The sequence below is a fragment of the Oncorhynchus mykiss genome, chromosome 2 (assembly GCF_013265735.2).
Source record: "Oncorhynchus mykiss isolate Arlee chromosome 2, USDA_OmykA_1.1, whole genome shotgun sequence".
NCBI classification, from domain to species: domain Eukaryota; kingdom Metazoa; phylum Chordata; class Actinopteri; order Salmoniformes; family Salmonidae; genus Oncorhynchus; species Oncorhynchus mykiss.
In genome coordinates, this window is record NC_048566.1 from 1,835,001 (window position 1) to 1,855,000 (window position 20,000).

Here is a 20,000-nt window from a genome sequence, read left to right on the forward strand (position 1 = left end):
TGGGCCAGGTTGTTGAGTCCTGGCCTAGAACAGAACAGAGTGGGCCAGGTTGTTGAGTCCTGGCCTAGAACAGAACAGAGTGGGCCAGGTTGTTGAGTCCTGGCCTAGAACAGAACAGAGTAGGCCAGGTTGTTGAGTCCTGGCCTAGAACAGAACAGAGTGGGCCAGGTTGTTGAGTCCTTGCCTAGAACAGAACAGAGTGGGCCAGGTTGTTGAGTCCTGGCCTAGAACAGAACAGAGTGGGCCAGGTTGTTGAGTCCTGGCCTAGAACAGAACAGAGTGGGCCAGGTTGTTGAGTCCTGGCCTAGAACAGAACAGAGATGGGCCAGGTTGTTGAGTCCAGGTGTGTAGAACAGAACAGAGTGGGCCAGGTTGTTGAGTCCTGGGCCAGAACAGATCAGAGTGGGCCAGGTTGTTGAGTCCATGTGTTCCTGTGCAGGTTGTGTGGATCACAGCCACCATGCCCTACGTGGTCCTGACCGTCCTGCTGCTGCGTGGGGTCACCCTCCCTGGAGCCATGGATGGCATTAAGGCCTACCTCAGCGTCGACTTCCTACGACTCTGTGAGCCTCAGGTAAGAATGGGGGAGAGGGAGAAGAGATAGAGAGACAGGAAGGAGTGAGAGAAACAGAAAGAGAAAGATTGGGAAACTGAGAGAAAGAGAGAGAGAGAGAGAGAGAGAGAGAGAGAAAGAAAGAAAGAGAGAAAGAAAGAAAGAAGGAGGAGAGAGAGAGAGAGAGAGAGAGAGAGAGAGTGAGAGAGAGAGAGAGAGAGAAAAAGAAAGAAAGAGAGAGAGACAGAGAAAGAGAGAGGACAAGAGCGAGATCGAAGGGGTGTATTCAGAGGTGATAAAAGTCTGTTTCCTTATTGAGTTTCACAGACACACTAGTTTTACAGTTCTGGTCCAGTCCTTGTCTCTCACAGTCACACTAGTTTTACAGCTCTGGTCCAGTCCTTGTCTCTCACAGACACACTAGTATTACAGCTCTGGTCCAGTCCTTGTCTCTCACAGACACACTAGTTGTACAGCTCTGGTCCAGTCCTTGTCTCTCACAGACACACTAGTATTACAGCTCTGGTCCAGTCCTTGTCTCTCACAGACACACTAGTTTTACAGTTCTGGTCCAGTCCTCGTCTCTCACAGACACACTAGTTTTACAGTTCTGGTCCAGTCCTCGTCTCTCACAGACACACTAGTATTACAGCTCTGGTCCAGTCCTCGTCTCTCATAGACACACTAGTTTTACAGTTCTGGTCCAGTCCTCGTCTCTCACAGACACACTAGTTTTACAGTTCTGGTCCAGTCCTTGTCTCTCACAGACACACTAGTTTTACAGTTCTGGTCCAGTCCTTGTCTCTCACAGTCACACTAGTTTTACAGCTCTGGTCCAGTCCTTGTCTCTCACAGACACACTAGTATTACAGTTCTGGTCCAGTCCTCGTCTCTCACAGACACACTAGTATTACAGCTCTGGTCCAGTCCTTGTCTCTCACAGACACACTAGTTTTACAGTTCTGGTCCAGTCCTCGTCTCTCACAGACACACTAGTTGTACAGCTCTGGTCCAGTCCTTGTCTCTCACAGACACACTAGTATTACAGCTCTGGTCCAGTCCTTGTCTCTCACAGACACACTAGTTTTACAGCTCTGGTCCAGTCCTTGTCTCTCACAGACACACTAGTTGTACAGCTCTGGTCCAGTCCTTGTCTCTCACAGACACACTAGTATTACAGTTCTGGTCCAGTCCTCGTCTCTCACAGACACACTAGTTTTACAGCTCTGGTCCAGTCCTTGTCTCTCACAGACACACTGGTATTACAGCTCTGGTCCAGTCCTTGTCTCTCACAGACACACTAGTTTTACAGTTCTGGTCCAGTCCTTGTCTCTCATAGACACACTAGTATTACAGTTCTGGTCCAGTCCTTGTCTCTCACAGACACACTAGTATTACAGTTCTGGTCCAGTCCTTGTCTCTCACAGACACACTAGTTTTACAGCTCTGGTCCAGTCCTTGTCTCTCACAGACACACTAGTATTACAGTTCTGGTCCAGTCCTTGTCTCTCACAGACACACTAGTATTACAGTTCTGGTCCAGTCCTTGTCTCTCACAGACACACTAGTATTACAGCTCTGGTCCAGTCCTTGTCTCTCATAGACACACTAGTATTACAGTTCTGGTCCAGTCCTTGTCTCTCACAGACACACTAGTTTTACAGCTCTGGTCCAGTCCTTGTCTCTGATGGGGACACCCTCCACCAGCTGAGACACCCTCCTGTTTAGGGAAAGGGGCCCCTAGTCAGTTGCATTCAACTGAAATGTGTCTTCCTGCATTTAACCCAGTCAGAGAGGCGCTGGGTTGCTGCCTCAATCAACATCCACAGCGCCCGGGGAACAGTGGGTTAACTGCCTTGTTCAGGGGAACAGTGGGTTAACTGCCTTGTTCAGGGGAACAGTGGGTTAACTGCCTTGTTCAGGGGAACAGTGGGTTAACTGCCTTGTTCAGGGGAACAGTGGGTTAACTGCCTTGTTCAGGGGAACAGTGGGTTAACTGCCTTGTTCAGGGGAACAGTGGGTTAACTGCCTAGTTCAGGGGAACAGTGGGTTAACTGCCTTGTTCAGGGGAACAGTGGGTTAACTGCCTTGTTCAGGGGAACAGTGGGTTAACTGCCTTGTTCAGGGGAACAGTGGGTTAACTGCCTTGTTCAGGGGAACAGTGGGTTAACTGCCTTGTTCAGGGGAACAGTGGGTTAACTGCCTTGTTCAGGGGAACAGTGGGTTAACTGCCTTGTTCAGGGGAACAGTGGGTTAACTGCCTTGTTCAGGGGAACAGTGGGTTAACTGCCTAGTTCAGGGGAACAGTGGGTTAACTGCCTTGTTCAGGGGAACAGTGGGTTAACTGCCTTGTTCAGGGGAACAGTGGGTTAACTGCCTTGTTCAGGGGAACAGTGGGTTAACTGCCTTGTTCAGGGACAGAATGACAGTTTTTTACCTTGTCAGCTTGGTGATTTGATCCAGCGATCTCGCTCTAACCACTAGGCTACCTGCATATATATATATATATATACTGTATACACATTGTGTGCGTGTGTTTATGTGTGTGTGTGAGAGATATGCTGATGTTTATTTCTGTATTGTAACGCCACAGGTAGTCATTTAGTGCAGGAAAATAAAAGGTTCGTTATAAACAATTTAATATTTCAGTGTCCATGAAATCCCGACTGATGAAATGTATATATGAATCATTTGCCTTAATAAGGGCGCTGTAAGAATCTCCAGCTGCCCCCCCCCCCCCCCCCCCCCCCCCCCGCCCCCCTCCAGTAGCAACGCACACGACCGCTAAGGACTCAAAGCAACAATTTGAGAATTAGATTAGACACATGCATGCAGCAACAATTTGCTAAATTACCCCGTATTCACAAGTGTCTTTCATCTTTCTGTTGAATGAGTTTCCTGCAATTATCTCTAATAACAGCCTTCTCCCCCCCCCCCCCCCTGTGTCTTTTGTCCTCTGTCCCCTGGCTGTTTGTTGTGGTAGGTCTGGATAGACGCTGCCACTCAGATCTGCTTCTCTTTGGGAGTCGGGTTTGGTGTGCTAATAGCGTTCTCCAGCTATAACAAATTCAGCAACAACTGCTATAGGTAAAGTAGAAGCACAGAACAAAACCAGGGGTTCCGTGTCCCAAATAACACCCTATTCACTATACAGTGCACTACTTTAGACTAGGACCCATAGGGCTCTGGTTGAAAGTAGTGCACTGCGTAGGGAATAGGGTGCTATTTGGTATGCTACCCCTCAGTGTTTATAGTCTCTATTAGAGAGGCGAACAGAGGTGACAAACTGCTGCTGAGCTGGTGAATTACAATACCTTTGAAGGCCCTTACCTACTGGTCATGTCTATAACACCAGTCTGTTCTATAGAGGACAGTAATACCTACTGGTCATGTCTATAACACCAGTCTGTTCTGTAGAGGACAGTAATACCTACTGGTCATGTCTATAACACCAGTCTGTTCTATAGAGGACAGTAATACCTACTGGTCATGTCTATAACACCAGTCTGTTCTATAGAGGACAGTAATACCTACTGGTCATGTCTATAACACCAGTCTGTTCTATAGAGGACAGTAATACCTACTGGTCATGTCTATAACACCAGTCTGTTCTATAGAGGACAGTAATACCTACTGGTCATGTCTATAACACCAGTCTGTTCTATAGAGGACAGTAATACCTACTGGTCATGTCTATAACACCAGTCTGTTCTATAGAGGACAGTAATACCTACTGGTCATGTCTATAACACCAGTCTGTTCTATAGAGGACAGTAATACCTACTGGTCATGTCTATAACACCAGTCTGTTCTATAGAGGACAGTAATACCTACTGGTCATGTCTATAACACCAGTCTGTTCTATAGAGGACAGTAATACCTACTGGTCATGTCTATAACACCAGTCTGTTCTATAGAGGACAGTAATACCTACTGGTCATGTCTATAACACCAGTCTGTTCTATAGAGGACAGTAATACCTACTGGTCATGTCTGTAACACCTGTCTGTTCTGTAGAGGACAGTAATACCTACTGGTCATGTCTATAACACCAGTCTGTTCTATAGAGGACAGTAATACCTACTGGTCATGTCTATAACACCAGTCTGTTCTATAGAGGACAGTAATACCTACTGGTCATGTCTATAACACCAGTCTGTTCTATAGAGGACAGTAATACCTACTGGTCATGTCTATAACACCAGTCTGTTCTATAGAGGACAGTGATACCTACTGGTCATGTCTATAACACCAGTCTGTTCTATAGAGGACAGTAATACCTACTGGTCATGTCTATAACACCAGTCTGTTCTATAGAGGACAGTAATACCTACTGGTCATGTCTATAACACCAGTCTGTTCTATAGAGGACAGTAATACCTACTGGTCATGTCTATAACACCAGTCTGTTCTATAGAGGACAGTAATACCTACTGGTCATGTCTATAACACCAGTCTGTTCTATAGAGGACAGTAATGCCTACTGGTCATGTCTATAACACCAGTCTGTTCTATAGAGGACAGTAATACCTACTGGTCATGTCTATAACACCAGTCTGTTCTATAGAGGACAGTAATACCTACTGGTCATGTCTATAACACCTGTCTGTTCTGTAGAGGACAGTAATACCTACTGGTCATGTCTATAACACCTGTCTGTTCTATAGAGGACAGTAATACCTACTGGTCATGTCTATAACACCAGTCTGTTCTATAGAGGACAGTAATACCTACTGGTCATGTCTATAACACCAGTCTGTTCTATAGAGGACAGTAATACCTACTGGTCATGTCTATAACACCAGTCTGTTCTATAGAGGACAGTAATACCTACTGGTCATGTCTATAACACCAGTCTGTTCTATAGAGGACAGTAATACCTACTGGTCATGTCTATAACACCAGTCTGTTCTATAGAGGACAGTAATACCTACTGGTCATGTCTATAACACCTGTCTGTTCTGTAGAGGACAGTAATACCTACTGGTCATGTCTATAACACCTGTCTGTTCTATAGAGGACAGTAATACCTACTGGTCATGTCTATAACACCTGTCTGTTCTATAGAGGACAGTAATACCTACTGGTCATGTCTATAACACCTGTCTGTTCTATAGAGGACAGTAATACCTACTGGTCATGTCTATAACACCAGTCTGTTCTATAGAGGACAGTAATACCTACTGGTCATGTCTATAACACCTGTCTGTTCTATAGAGGACAGTAATACCTACTGGTCATGTCTATAACACCAGTCTGTTCTATAGAGGACAGTAATACCTACTGGTCATGTCTATAACACCAGTCTGTTCTATAGAGGACAGTAATACCTACTGGTCATGTCTATAACACCTGTCTGTTCTATAGAGGACAGTAATACCTACTGGTCATGTCTATAACACCAGTCTGTTCTATAGAGGACAGTAATACCTACTGGTCATGTCTATAACACCAGTCTGTTCTATAGAGGACAGTAATACCTACTGGTCATGTCTATAACACCAGTCTGTTCTATAGAGGACAGTGATACCTACTGGTCATGTCTATAACACCAGTCTGTTCTGTAGAGGACAGTAATACCTACTGGTCATGTCTATAACACCAGTCTGTTCTGTAGAGGACAGTAATACCTACTGGTCATGTCTATAACACCAGTCTGTTCTATAGAGGACAGTAATACCTACTGGTCATGTATATAACACCAGTCTGTTCTATAGAGGACAGTAATACCTACTGGTCATGTCTATAACACCAGTCTGTTCTATAGAGGACAGTAATACCTACTGGTCATGTCTATAACACCAGTCTGTTCTATAGAGGACAGTAATACCTACTGGTCATGTATATAACACCAGTCTGTTCTATAGAGGACAGTAATACCTACTGGTCATGTCTATAACACCAGTCTGTTCTATAGAGGACAGTAATACCTACTGGTCATGTCTATAACACCAGTCTGTTCTATAGAGGACAGTAATACCTACTGGTCATGTCTATAACACCAGTCTGTTCTATAGAGGACAGTAATACCTACTGGTCATGTCTATAACACCAGTCTGTTCTAGATCTACCAGGTATATGAATATGTTCTTGTCATCTTCACTCTCTCTTCCAGAGATGCCATCATCACCAGTTCCATCAACTCCCTGACCAGCTTCTTCTCCGGCTTCGTCATCTTCTCCTTCCTGGGTTACATGTCCCATAAACACAGCGTGCCATTGGACAAGGTGGCCACAGACGGTCAGTATTCTTAGTGTTCTGGACAAGGTGACCACAGATGGTCAGTATTCTTAGTGTTCTGGACAAGGTGACCACAGACGGTCAGTATTCTTAGTGTTCTGGACAAGGTGACCACAGATGGTCAGTATTCTTAGTGTTCTGGACAAGGTGACCACAGATGGTCAGTATTCTTAGTGTTCTGGACAAGGTGACCACAGATGGTCAGTATTCTTAGTGTTCTGGACAAGGTGACCACAGATGGTCAGTATTCTTAGTGTTCTGGACAAGGTGACCACAGATGGTCATTATTCTTAGTGTTCTGGACAAGGTGACCACAGATGGTCAGTATTCTTAGTGTTCTGGACAAGGTGACCACAGACGGTCAGTATTCTTAGTGTTCTGGACAAGGTGACCACAGACGGTCAGTATTCTTAGTGTTCTGGACAAGGTGACCACAGACGGTCAGTATTCGTAATGTTCTGGACAAGGTGACCACAGACGGTCAGTATTCTTAGTGTTCTGGACAAGGTGACCACAGATGGTCAGTATTCTTAGTGTTCTGGACAAGGTGACCACAGACGGTCAGTATTCGTAATGTTCTGGACAAGGTGACCACAGACGGTCAGTATTCTTAGTGTTCTGGACAAGGTGACCACAGATGGTCAGTATTCTTAGTGTTCTGGACAAGGTGACCACAGATGGTCAGTATTCTTAGTGTTCTGGACAAGGTGACCACAGATGGTCAGTATTCTTAGTGTTCTGGACAAGGTGACCACAGACGGTCAGTATTCGTAATGTTCTGGACAAGGTGACCACAGATGGTCAGTATTCTTAGTGTTCTGGACAAGGTGACCACATAGGGTCAGTGTTCTTAGTGTTCTGGACAAGGTGACCACAGACGGTCAGTATTCTTAGTGTTCTGGACAAGGTGACCACATAGGGTCAGTATTCTTAGTGTTCGGGACAAGGTGGCCACAGACGGTCAGTGTTCTTAGTGTTCTGGACAAGGTGACCACAGACAGTCAGTGTTCTTAGTGTTCTGGACAAGGTGGCCACAGACGGTCAGTATTCTTAGTGTTCTGGACAAGGTGGCCACAGACAGTCAGTGTTCTTAGTGTTCTGGACAAGGTGGCCACAGACGGTCAGTATTCTTAGTGTTCTGGACAAGGTGACCACAGACAGTCAGTGTTCTTAGTGTTCTGGACAAGGTGGCCACAGACGGTCAGTAGTCTTAGTGTTCTGGACAAGGTGACCACATAGGGTCAGTATTCTTAGTGTTCTGGACAAGGTGGCCACAGACGGTCAGTATTCTTAGTGTTCTGGACAAGGTGACCACAGACAGTCAGTATTCTTAGTGTTCTGGACAAGGTGACCACATAGGGTCAGTATTCTTAGTGTTCTGGACAAGGTGACCACAGACAGTCAGTATTCTTAGTGTTCTGGACAAGGTGACCACATAGGGTCAGTATTCTTAGTGTTCTGGACAAGGTGACCACAGACGGTCAGTATTCGTAATGTTCTGGACAAGGTGACCACAGACGGTCAGTATTCTTAATGCTTCGCACTCTTTTCTCAGATAACGTTGGAGACCTGAAGTGATTGTTTTGTTCTTTATAAAAAATAGTTAGATGTATTGACATTTCCAATAGATTTTTCAGCCAATCATTATTTGTGTGATGGGATCTGTAAATTGATGTCATGTCCACTTGCCTTTATGACGTGCAATATTAAATGTGGTTTATCAAAATGTTTATCAAAAAACCTGCTCTGGTCTTGGTGTCAGGGCTGATTGGAAATCTATATGTGTTTATCAGCACAAATCAATCATGTGGTCTACATTGTCACCGCTGTTGATTAAACAAATGTTGGATTTGCTGCGTTCTTCAGACAAGTCTCCCATCACAAAATAGATGTTTGATTAACACAAGATAACTAAATCATTCATCTGTGTTGTTGTGTCCCATAAAGGTCCTGGTCTGGTGTTCATCATCTACCCAGAGGCCATTGCAACATTACCAGGATCCTCAGTGTGGGCAGTCATCTTCTTCATCATGCTGCTGACTCTGGGCATCGACAGTGCTGTGAGTACACCGCTCACCATTATAGAACAAACTATGATATGATCAACCTCCAGTTTCTGAGGTGACAACATGCTATAGGCTAGTGGTGACAAACCCTACTCCTGGGGAGCTAATAGGTGTGCGGGCTTTTGGTCCGACCCAGCAGGATCAGGGCTGGCTAATTCTGCTATAGGTAAAGTGGACGGACCAAGTTCAGCTAAATTATGGTGTTCTATGTTCTGTGTTCTGTGTTCTCTGTTCTGTGCTCTGTGTTCTGTGTTCTCTGTTCTGTGCTCTGTGTTCTGTGTTCTCTGTTCTGTGCTCTGTGTTCTCTGCTCTCTGTTCTGTGCTCTGTGTTCTGTGCTCTGTGTTCTGTGCTCTGTGTTCTGTGCTCTGTGTTCTGTGTTCTCTGTTCTGTGTTCTGTGTTCTATGTTCTGTGCTCTGTGTTCTGTGTTCTCTGTTCTGTACTCTGTGTTCTGTGTTCTCTGTTCTGTGCTCTGTGTTCTGTGTTCTGTGTTCTATGTTCTGTGCTCTGTGTTCTGTGTTCTGTGCTCTGTGTTCTGTGCTCTGTCTCTGGTCTCTAGATGGGAGGGATGGAGTCAGTGATCACAGGATTGATGGATGAGTTCAAGTTTCTCCACAAACACCGGGAACTCTTCACCCTCTTCATCGTTGTGTCCACCTTCCTAATCTCACTGTTCTGTGTCACTAATGTAAGTGGACGAAAAATATGTGTGTGCAAAGTTATTCCTCAAGCATCTAAGGAATTTGCATGAATGACACATGGCTAATATAAGAGACATCAAATGGAACCTCTCCTCTCCTCTCCTCTCCTCTCCTCTCCTCTACTCTCCTCTCCTCTCCTCTCCTCTCCTCTCCTCTCCTCTCCTCTCCTCTCCTCTCCTCTCCTCTCCTCTCCTCTCCTCTCCTCTCATCTCATCTCATCTCATCTCATCTCATCTCATCTCATCTCCTCTCCTCTCCTCTCCTCTTCTCTCCTCTCCTCTCCTCTCCAGGGTGGCATCTATGTGTTCACTCTGCTGGACCATTTTGCTGCTGGGACATCCATTCTCTTTGGAGTGCTTATTGAGGCCATCGGCATCGCCTGGTTCTACGGTGAGGAGGGGAGAGGAGGTGGGGGGAGGATGGGAGAGGAGGAGGGGAGGAGCAGGAGGAGGGGGTGAGGAGTGAGGAGGGAGGAGGAGGGAGGGAGGAGGTGAGGAGTGAGGAGGGAGGAGGAGGGAGGGAGGAGGTGAGGAGGGAGGAGGGAGGAGGAGGGAGGGAGGAGGTGAGGAGGGAGGAGGTGGGAGGAGGTGAGGAGTGAGGAGGAGGGAGGGAGCGCGAGGTGAGGAGGGGAGACTCTTAGCTCTTCATGGCCATCCAAGCTGATGCCCTATTAGGCCATTGATAGGGTCTGATGGGATATCAGTCTGGATCTTCCTCTGCTGTGCCGCCATGCAACACTACCTCATTAGCTGTCAGAGGACCGGGAGGTAAAACGCCTGTCTCTGGTGTGTTTCTGCCACTCAGAGCGTATGGTTCATATGACTATTTAGAGTTTAGGTGTTTGGAGTGGACAGAGACACATTACATCCAAACAATAGTGTATTGATATTGACTATCTGAGGTCAACATCCCAGTCTGTGGTGTAAAGATTGATGTTTTTTTTTTTGGGGGGGGGGGGGGGGGGGGGGGGTCTGTTGTGGTTCTGATGATACTTGGATGTCAGAAATATAAGCTAGGCCCGATGGAAGATTCCCTTGTGCCGTGTCTTTCAATTCTAACTTAAAGGGATAGTACACCCAAAATGACAAAACGACACATTGGTTTCCTAACCCCGTAAAACAGTCTACGGACGAGGTATGACATCAATCCATACTTTGGTTTTTATTTCCCCTGGCATTGTTTCCGCGCGCTAACGCGTTAGCATCTGTGTCACAAATCCCATTCAAGTCGTGGCTACCGATAATAGCGTTTCTCTAGCATCCTTTTCAAATCATCCCAAAGTATCTCAAAGTGATTGTGGACAAAGTCCCTTATAAGATAGTTTTCCATCCAATTGACGCCAGATTTTCATGCGAATATTAAAAAATCGGGCATAATACGCATTAAAACAAAATGCTAATTTTGCCGCCAGAGGTGTGTTCACCTCAAGTTGACTTGTTGCAGATAGACGGCTGTGTGTGATGATGGATTCCCATCACATTTTCAACCTTACTGACGATTTTGTCACAACAAATGTGGCGTTATATGGTATGTGTGTCGGGCGGGGCAGGGATGTGTGTGTGTGTGTGTGTCCACTCTGGTCTTGACACGTGTGCTCTAGTCAACAGTGCAGGTAGAGGTATCTCCTTCAGAGATAATCTAGTCAACAGTGCAGGTAGAGGTATCTCCTTCAGAGATAATCTAGCCAACAGTGCAGGTAGGCTACCTTCAGAGATAATCTAGTCAACAGTGCAGGTAGGCTACCGTCAGAGATAATCTAGTCAACAGTGCAGGTACGCTACCTTCAGAGATAATCTAGTCAACAGTGCAGGTAGGCTACCTTCAGAGATAATCTAGTCAACAGTGCAGGTAGAGGTATCTCCTTCAGAGATAATCTAGTCAACAGTGCTGGTAGGCTACCTTCAGAGATAATCTAGTCAACAGTGCAGGTAGGCTACCTTCAGAGATAATCTAGTCAACAGTGCAGGTAGGCTACCTTCAGAGATAATCTAGTCAACAGTGCAGGTAGAGGTATCTCCTTCAGAGATAATCTAGTCAACAGTGCAGGTAGAGGTATCTCCTTCAGAGATAATCTAGTCAACAGTGCAGGTAGAGGTATCTCCGTCAGAGATAATCAATGGAAAATAGATAGATTTGTATTTGTCAAACGGCAGCCAAGCCTCAATCATCACCAGACTAAGACCCTCGGTGTTTATCGAAAAGGCTCATTAAAAGCTCATCACCGTATTTTCGTCTTTCCTTTACACTTTCTTGTGTGACACTACAGTACGACGAGCAACTTGCTTTGCTCAGACAACATTGAAGTTATCTGAAAGCCCACAGGCATTTTACAGCAACGTCTCCAGAGTGAATTCAGGTTAAAAAAAAGAACGTCTCCAAAGCTCACTTCTGGTTTAGACTGCTAGTCTGATCTACTATACTGCTGGTCAGGGGGTCCAGACAGTGCTGTGTGTGTGTGTGTGTGTGTGTGTGTGTGTGTGTGTGTGTGTGTGTGTGTGTGTGTGTGTGTGTGTGTGTGTGTGTGTGTGTGTCTGTGTGTGTGTGTGTGTGTGTGTGTGTGTGTGTGTGTGTGTGTGTGTGTGTGTGTGTGTGTGTGTGTGTGTGTGTGTGTGCGTGTGCATTCATGTGTATGTCTAACCAGCCTTGTGGCTCGGGGGTCAGTGTGGTCAGCTTGCTGACCTGCCGTGGTGGCCTCAGCCTGGGAGGGCAGACTACTTTAGCCCCAGGCTTCTCCGGGCCTTTTCCCTGGCTCCATCTCTACTGACAGGTGGCTGTGGCACCCTGTGCCCTCCACAGGAACAGCTGCCTGCTCTCCATAGGCTCCAGTCACATTGGGATTATGCATGGGCTTTGAGAAGTGCCTCCCAGGCAAGGAACAAAGAGAGAAGGTTGAGTGAGGAGAAGCCTAGATGAGCAAAGGAACTGGATGCTGGTGATATTAAACATGCTACCAGAATGCTAATATCCTTGTATTTCCAATGGACTGTCGTTTTCTCAGAACGAGAGAACACAAAGACAACTATTGCTAATCCTCAAGGCTTCCTGTCTGCTGTGGTAGAAACCTCCCCTTTCCCTCTCTTTGCTCTGTAAAATGACGACTCCAAGGGTTTTGATTAGGTTAAGGGTTCAATTCGAAATGAAGGTAGTCAATTCAGAAAGCGATTTGATTTTAAACGTCAAAAATGAAAAGAAAACCTTTTAAAAATAAATAGCTTTTACTTCTAAGTCTATTGACAATCGATGGTCTTTAAAAAAATAAAAAAATAAAAATTACTTCCTGAATTGACAGCTTTCAATTTGAATTGACCCCAACCCTGGTTATAATGATGAACCGTCACACGTTTTTCACTGCTACAGTTTGAACTCTTCCCTTCAGGAGTGGATCGGTTCAGTGACGACATCGAGGAGATGATCGGACAGAGACCAGGCCTGTACTGGAGACTGTGCTGGAAGTTTGTCAGCCCGTGCTTCCTCCTGGTGAGTTCATAAAGAGAGAAACACCTGGGTCAAACATGTCAAGTATTTTTTAGTTTACCTGGTGCAAAATGGAACCAGGTGAATAGTCCACATACAGCTCTCAGTCATGCACACCAAGGTCCATGCAGCTCTCAGTCATGCACACCAAGCTCCATGCAGCTCTCAGTCATGCACACCAAGCTCCATGCAGCTCTCAGTCATGCACACCAAGCTCCATGCAGCTCTCAGTCATGCACACCAAGGTCCATGCAGCTCTCAGTCATGCACACCAAGCTCCATGCAGCTCTCAGTCATGCACACCAAGGTCCATGCATCTCTCAGTCATGCACACCAAGGTCCATGCAGCTCTCAGTCATGCACACCAAGGTCCATGCAGCTCTCAGTCATGCACACCAAGGTCCATGCAGCTCTCAGTCATGCACACCAAGGTCCATGCAGCTCTCAGTCATGCACACCAAGGTCCATGCAGCTCTCAGTCATGCACACCAAGGTCCATGCAGCTCTCAGTCATGCACACCAAGGTCCATGCAGCTCTCAGTCATGCACACCAAGGTCCATGCAGCTCTCAGTCATGCACACCAAGGTCCATGCAGCTCTCAGTCATGCACACCAAGGTCCATGCAGCTCTCAGTCATGCACGCCAAGGTCCATGCAGCTCTCAGTCATGCACACCAAGGTCCATGCAGCTCTCAGTCATGCACACCAAGGTCCATGCAGCTCTCAGTCATGCACACCAAGGTCCATGCAGCTCTCAGTCATGCACACCAAGGTCCATGCAGCTCTCAGTCATGCACACCAAGGTCCATGCAGCTCTCAGTCATGCACACCAAGGTCCATGCAGCTCTCAGTCATGCACACCAAGGTCCATGCAGCTCTCAGTCATGCACACCAAGGTCCATGCAGCTCTCAGTCATGCACACCAAGGTCCATGCAGCTCTCAGTCATGCACACCAAGGTCCATGCAGCTCTCAGTCACGCACACCAAGGTCCATGCAGCTCTCAGTCATGCACACCAAGGTCCATGCAGCTCTCAGTCACGCACACCAAGGTCCATGCAGCTCTCAGTCATGCACACCAAGGTCCATGCAGCTCTCAGTCATGCACACCAAAGTCCATGCAGCTCTCAGTCATGCACACCAAGGTCCATGCAGCTCTCAGTCATGCACACCAAGGTTTGCTAGCTTCAGTAGAGGCTAGTCCATAAGTGTCCTTATGACAGCTCTCAGTCATGCACACCAAGGTCTAGGCACTAACTACAGTTTGCTAGCTTCAGTAGAGGCTAGTCCATAAGTGTCCTTATGACAGCTCTCAGTCATGCACACCAAGGTCTAGGCACTAACTACAGTTTGTTAGCTTCAGTAGAGGCTAGTCCATAAGTGTCCTTATGACAGCTCTCAGTCATGCACACCAAGGTCTAGACATTAACTACAGTTTGCTAGCTTCAGTAGAGGCTAGTCCATAAGTGTCCTTATGACAGCTCTCAGTCATGCACACCAAGGTCTAGGCACTAACTTCAGTTTGCTAGCTTCAGTAGAGGCTAGTCCATAAGTGTCCTTATGACTTGAAACAGGAAAGTGTCCTAACCCCAAAACCCTCTGTTTCTCCAGTTCATGGTGGTGGTGAGCTTCGCGACCTTTAACCCTCCTAACTACGGGACGTACACGTTTCCCATATGGGCCAACATGATTGGCTGGTGCTTGGCTATATCCTCCATGACCATGGTGCCTCTCTATGCCATGTACAAGATGTGCACCTTACCTGGAAAGTTCTGTGATGTAAGTTTATATAAGTCTGGTTTATATAAGTCTGGTTTATATAAGTCTGGTTTATATAAGTCTGGTTTATACAAGTGGGAAGTCTGGTTTATATAAGTCTGGTTTATACAAGTGGGAAGTCTGGTTTATATAAGTCTGGTTTATATAAGTCTGGTTTATATAAGTCTGGTTTATACAAGTGGGAAGTCTGGTTTATATAAGTCTGGTTTATACAAGTGGGAAGTCTGGTTTATATAAGTCTGGTTTATATAAGTCTGGTTGATATAAGTCTGGTTTATATAAGTGGGAAGTCTGGTTTGTATAAGTCTGGTTTATATAAGTCTGGTTTATATAAGTCTGGTTTATATAAGTCTGGTTTATATAAGTCTGGTTTATATAAGTGGGAAGTCTGGTTTGTATAAGTCTGGTTTATATAAGTCTGGTTTATATAAGTCTGGTTTATATAAGTCTGGTTTATATACGTGGGAAGTCTGGTTTGTATTGATATATGCTGCTATGGTGATTTAGCAGACACCTTTAGCCAAAGTGATGCCCACTTTCATCAACATCAATGCACAGAAATGTCAACACTGACAGTGACACATATATATTTGGTATGTGAGCAATATGGTTGGTGAGCTATAACATCACCAGCAAATATGAATATCCAGCTTGGTAATGCACAATGATTTGTATAATGAAGACAAGTTAGTTTCTTTGGTAAGTGATTCCCGTCCTGTCTTCCTGTAGAGACTGGCCTACGCCATAACGCCTGAGCACGAACACCACCTGGTGGATAACGGAGAAGTTAGGAGGTTTACGGTAAGCTGCTCTTCACTGTTTACATGACGTTACTTAACCTCCCCTTCTTACCTTACCTTACCCTACCTTACCCCATCTTACCCTACCTTACCTTACCCTACCTTACCTTACCCTACCCTACCTTACCTTACCTTACCTTACCCTACCTTACCTTACCCCACCTTACCCTACCTTACCCCACCTTACCCTACCTTACCTTACCCTACCTTACCCTCCCTTATCTTACCCTACCTTACCTTACCTTACCCTACCTTACCCCACCTTACCCTACCTTACCTTACCCTACCTTACCTTACCCTACCTTACCTGACCCCACCTTACCCTACCTTACCCTACCTTACCTTACCTTACCTTACCCTACCTTACCTTACCTTACCTTACCCTACCTTACCCTACCTTACCTTACCTTACCCTACCTTACCTTAACCTACCTTACCTTACCCTACCTTACCCTCCCTTATCTTACCCTACCTTACCTAACCTTACCCTACCTTACCTTACCTTACCTTACCCTACCCTACCTTACCTTACCTTACCTTACCCTACCCTACCTTACCCTACCTTACCCTACCCTACCTTACCTCACCTTACCCTACCCTACCTTACCTTACCTGACCTTACCTTACCTTACCTTACCCCACCTTACCCTACCTTACCTTACCCTACCTTACCTTACCCTACCCTATCGTACCTTACCTTACCCTACCCTATCGTACCTTACTTTACCCTACCCTACCTTACCTTACCTGACCTTACCTTACCTTACCCCACCTTACCCTACCTTAACTTACCCTACCCTACCCTATCTTACCTTACCCTACCTTACCCTCCCTTATCTTACCCTACCTTACCTAACCTTACCCTACCTTACCTTACCCTACCTTACCCTAACTTACCTTACCTTATCTTACCTTACCATTCCTTATCTTACCTTACCCTACCTTACCTTACCTTACCTTACTTTACTCTACCCTACCTTACCTTACCTTACCCTACCTTACCCCACCTTACCCTACCTTACCTTACCTTACTCTACCTTATCTTACCTTACCATTCCTTATCTTACCTTACCTTACCTTATCTTACCTTACCCTACCTTATCTTACCTTACCCTACCTTACCTTACCTTACCCTACCTTACCTTACCTTACCTTACCTTACTCTACCCTACCTTACCTCACCTTACCCTACCTTACCTTACCTTACCTTACCCTACCCTACCTTACCCTACCTTACCCTACCCTACCTTACCTCACCTTACCCTACCCTACCTTACCTTACCTGACCTTACCTTACCTTACCTTACCCCACCTTACCCTACCTTACCTTACCCTACCTTACCCTAATCTACCTTACCTTACCTTACCTTACCCTACCCTATCGTACCTTACTTTACCCTACCCTACCTTACCTTACCTGACCTTACCTTACCTTACCCCACCTTACCCTACCTTAACTTACCCTACCCTACCCTATCTTACCTTACCCTACCTTACCCTCCCTTATCTTACCCTACCTTACCTAACCTTACCCTACCTTACCTTACCCTACCTTACCCTACCTTACCTTACGTTATCTTACCTTACCATTCCTTATCTTACCTTACCCTACCTTACCTTACCTTACCTTACCTTACCTTACTTTACTCTACCCTACCTTACCTTACCTTACCCTACCTTACCCCACCTTACCCTACCTTACCTTACCTTACTCTACCTTATCTTACCTTACCATTCCTTATCTTACCTTACCTTACCTTATCTTACCTTACCCTACCTTATCTTACCTTACCCTACCTTACCTTACCTTACCCTACCTTACCTTACCTTACCTTACCTTACTCTACCCTACCTTACCCCACCTTACCCTACCTTACCTTACCTTACCTTACTCTACCTTACCTTACCCTACCTTACCTTATCTTACTCTACCTTACCTTACTCTACCTTACCCTACCTTACCTTACCCCACCTTACCCTACCTTACCTTACCTTACTCTACCTTACCTTACCTTACCTTATCTTACTCTACCTTACCTTACTCTACCTTACCTTACCTTACTCTACCTTAGTGTATTTATTGTCCTTTCCACAGCTCCAACACTGGATGGTGATCTGAGCCCAGGAAGAAGACAGAGGTCCGTTCACATGGAGGATGGATGGATAGAGAGAGCGAGGGAGGGATGGATAGAGTGAGTGATGGAGGGATGGATAGAGTGAGTGAGTGATGGATGGCTAGAGAGAGGGAAGGATGGATGGATGGATAGAGAGAGGGAAGGATGGATGGATGGATAGAGAGAGTGATGGAGGGATAGAGTGAGGGATGGATGGAGGGATAGAGTGAGGGATGGATGGCTAGAAGGAGGCACGGCAGACATGCGAAGAGAGTTTATCCCGTAACAAGAGGAGAGAGAAGTGTTTGAAATGCCAACCAAGCTGTCAAATCGTAGTGGTCTTTAATTTCCTCAATGGACGTGTGGTTGTGTGCTGTGATCTAGATCAGGATGTTGGTGATGTTCGGTCAAAATATCAATCTTAAACAATGACTGTTATGATTATGGATAATACACCTATATATTCATGTTTAATTTGTGAGCTGAGGAAAAATCTGAGCATTTGGTTTAGTGTAAAATATATTATATGATTATCTGTTGTAGAGGTAACTAAGAGAAATAGTATTTATTACAGAAACAACATAGCCAATAACAAAAGGACATGACTGTATTTAACTGTATATGAAAGTGTACATGTTTTAAGTTAAGTTTGTGACAACATATACCCGTTACATAGTAAACTAGCTTTTTATATTGTGCCAACAGTTTCCTTTTGACACTTCAAAAATGTGTTGTCTGTTACTTCTCTTCTGAAAATGTTTTCAAATGTACCGAGGGGGGGTCCACCCTTGATAAAGATGAGAAAAAAATAAATATTAAATAAATTATTTAAATACTGAGCTATGTTGCATGTTAATTTTTTTTTATTCAATTATTTTATACTAATACAATTGCTCAGAGAAAGAGATTTTGTTTAAACTTTTTCCTCAAAGGTTTTGGCGTCAAAATAATTGACACACATGTCTTGGCACTGGGTAAAGTTCATGATGCCGTTGACCTTATTAACAAGGATCCCAGGACGAATGGAGGCTAAACAGCCCCATGACATCACAGATCCACCACCATGTTTTACAGTGGGTAAAGAGCTCTATTTTCATGTCAACCAACAAATGTAAACACCTGTCATTTGATACATGGCACTGGCACATGGACTGGAACCGGTGCTTTGGTCATGACATGGACATGGAAATAAATATCTCTGGCCACGTACATCAGTGGTGGGCGTGGCGTTGAAGCAGAGAATGCACAAGCAGAGAAGAACCCCGTACCTACTGTGAAATATTGTGCTGGATCTTTGATGCTATGGGACTAAATTGCTTCCACTGGTCCTGGGATCCTTCGTTAAGGTCAACAGTATCATGATCTCTACCCAGAACCAAGACATTTTATCCAAAAACCCTCGTTGTCTCTGTTAGGAGGCTGAAACTTGGTCACAAGTAGATCTTCCGGCAAGACAATAACCCCAAGCACACATCAAAATCCACAAAGAAATGATTCATTGGCCACAAAATCAACATTTTTTGCAATGGCCCTCTCAGTCTCCGTACTTGAACCCCATTGAAAACCTGTGGTGTGAATTGAAGAGAGCCAGTCCATAAGCACAGACAGAGGATATCAAGGATCTGAAAGGATTCTGTTTGGAGGACTGTTCTAAGATCCCTCAGAATGTGTTCTAGAATCTCAGAAAACATTCTAGAATAAGTCTCAGTACCTTTATCCTCACAAGGTGTTCTAGAATCTCTGGAAAACATTCTAGAATAAGTCTCAGTACCTTTATCCTCACAAGGTGTTCCAGAATCTCAGAAAACATTATAGTAAAAGGCTTAGCTATATTCGCAAGGTGTTCTAGAATCTCAGAAAACATTCTAGTAAAAGGCTCAGCTATATTTGCAAGGTGTTCTAGAATCTCAGAAAACATTCTAGTAAAAGGCTCAGCTATATTTGCAAGGTGTTCTAGAATCTCAGAAAACATTCTAGTAAAAGGCTCAGTGTGCGCTATATTTGCAAAGTTAGACATGGAAAAGTATTGAAAAAAAGGGGTGTCAATAACTTGGACCGCTACCTTTGAGAAAACATTCTCACAGCAATTGTATTAGTATAAATAATGTCATTTTCCAGTTTGTTGTCAATATAGCCCAGTATTTATTCATTTTATACAGTAATTTATACAGTTTTTGCTCCTCTTTATCAAGGGGGTCAATAATTTCAGGGTGTTTATATATTATATTATTATGGCAACTTAAGCAACACAAAATTACCTGTGTTTAGTAACAAA

The 20,000-nt window shown here is 45.0% G+C and overlaps 1 protein-coding gene across 1 annotated transcript in view; it reads left to right on the forward strand.

The window, feature by feature from the left end:
- The window catches only part of slc6a3 (solute carrier family 6 member 3), a 36,763-nt gene extending 18,193 nt beyond the window's left edge, over positions 1-18,570 (forward strand). Inside the window, exons 7-16 of the mRNA XM_036935153.1 lie at positions 440-574; positions 3,537-3,640; positions 6,669-6,793; positions 8,741-8,853; positions 9,418-9,546; positions 9,850-9,949; positions 12,936-13,036; positions 14,644-14,811; positions 15,541-15,612; positions 17,707-18,570. Coding sequence (XP_036791048.1) covers positions 440-574; positions 3,537-3,640; positions 6,669-6,793; positions 8,741-8,853; positions 9,418-9,546; positions 9,850-9,949; positions 12,936-13,036; positions 14,644-14,811; positions 15,541-15,612; positions 17,707-17,730 — 1,071 coding nt within the window. The 3' untranslated portion in view covers positions 17,731-18,570. The remainder of the gene's footprint in view (positions 1-439; positions 575-3,536; positions 3,641-6,668; positions 6,794-8,740; positions 8,854-9,417; positions 9,547-9,849; positions 9,950-12,935; positions 13,037-14,643; positions 14,812-15,540; positions 15,613-17,706) is intronic.
- Positions 18,571-20,000: the final 1,430 nt, after the last annotated feature.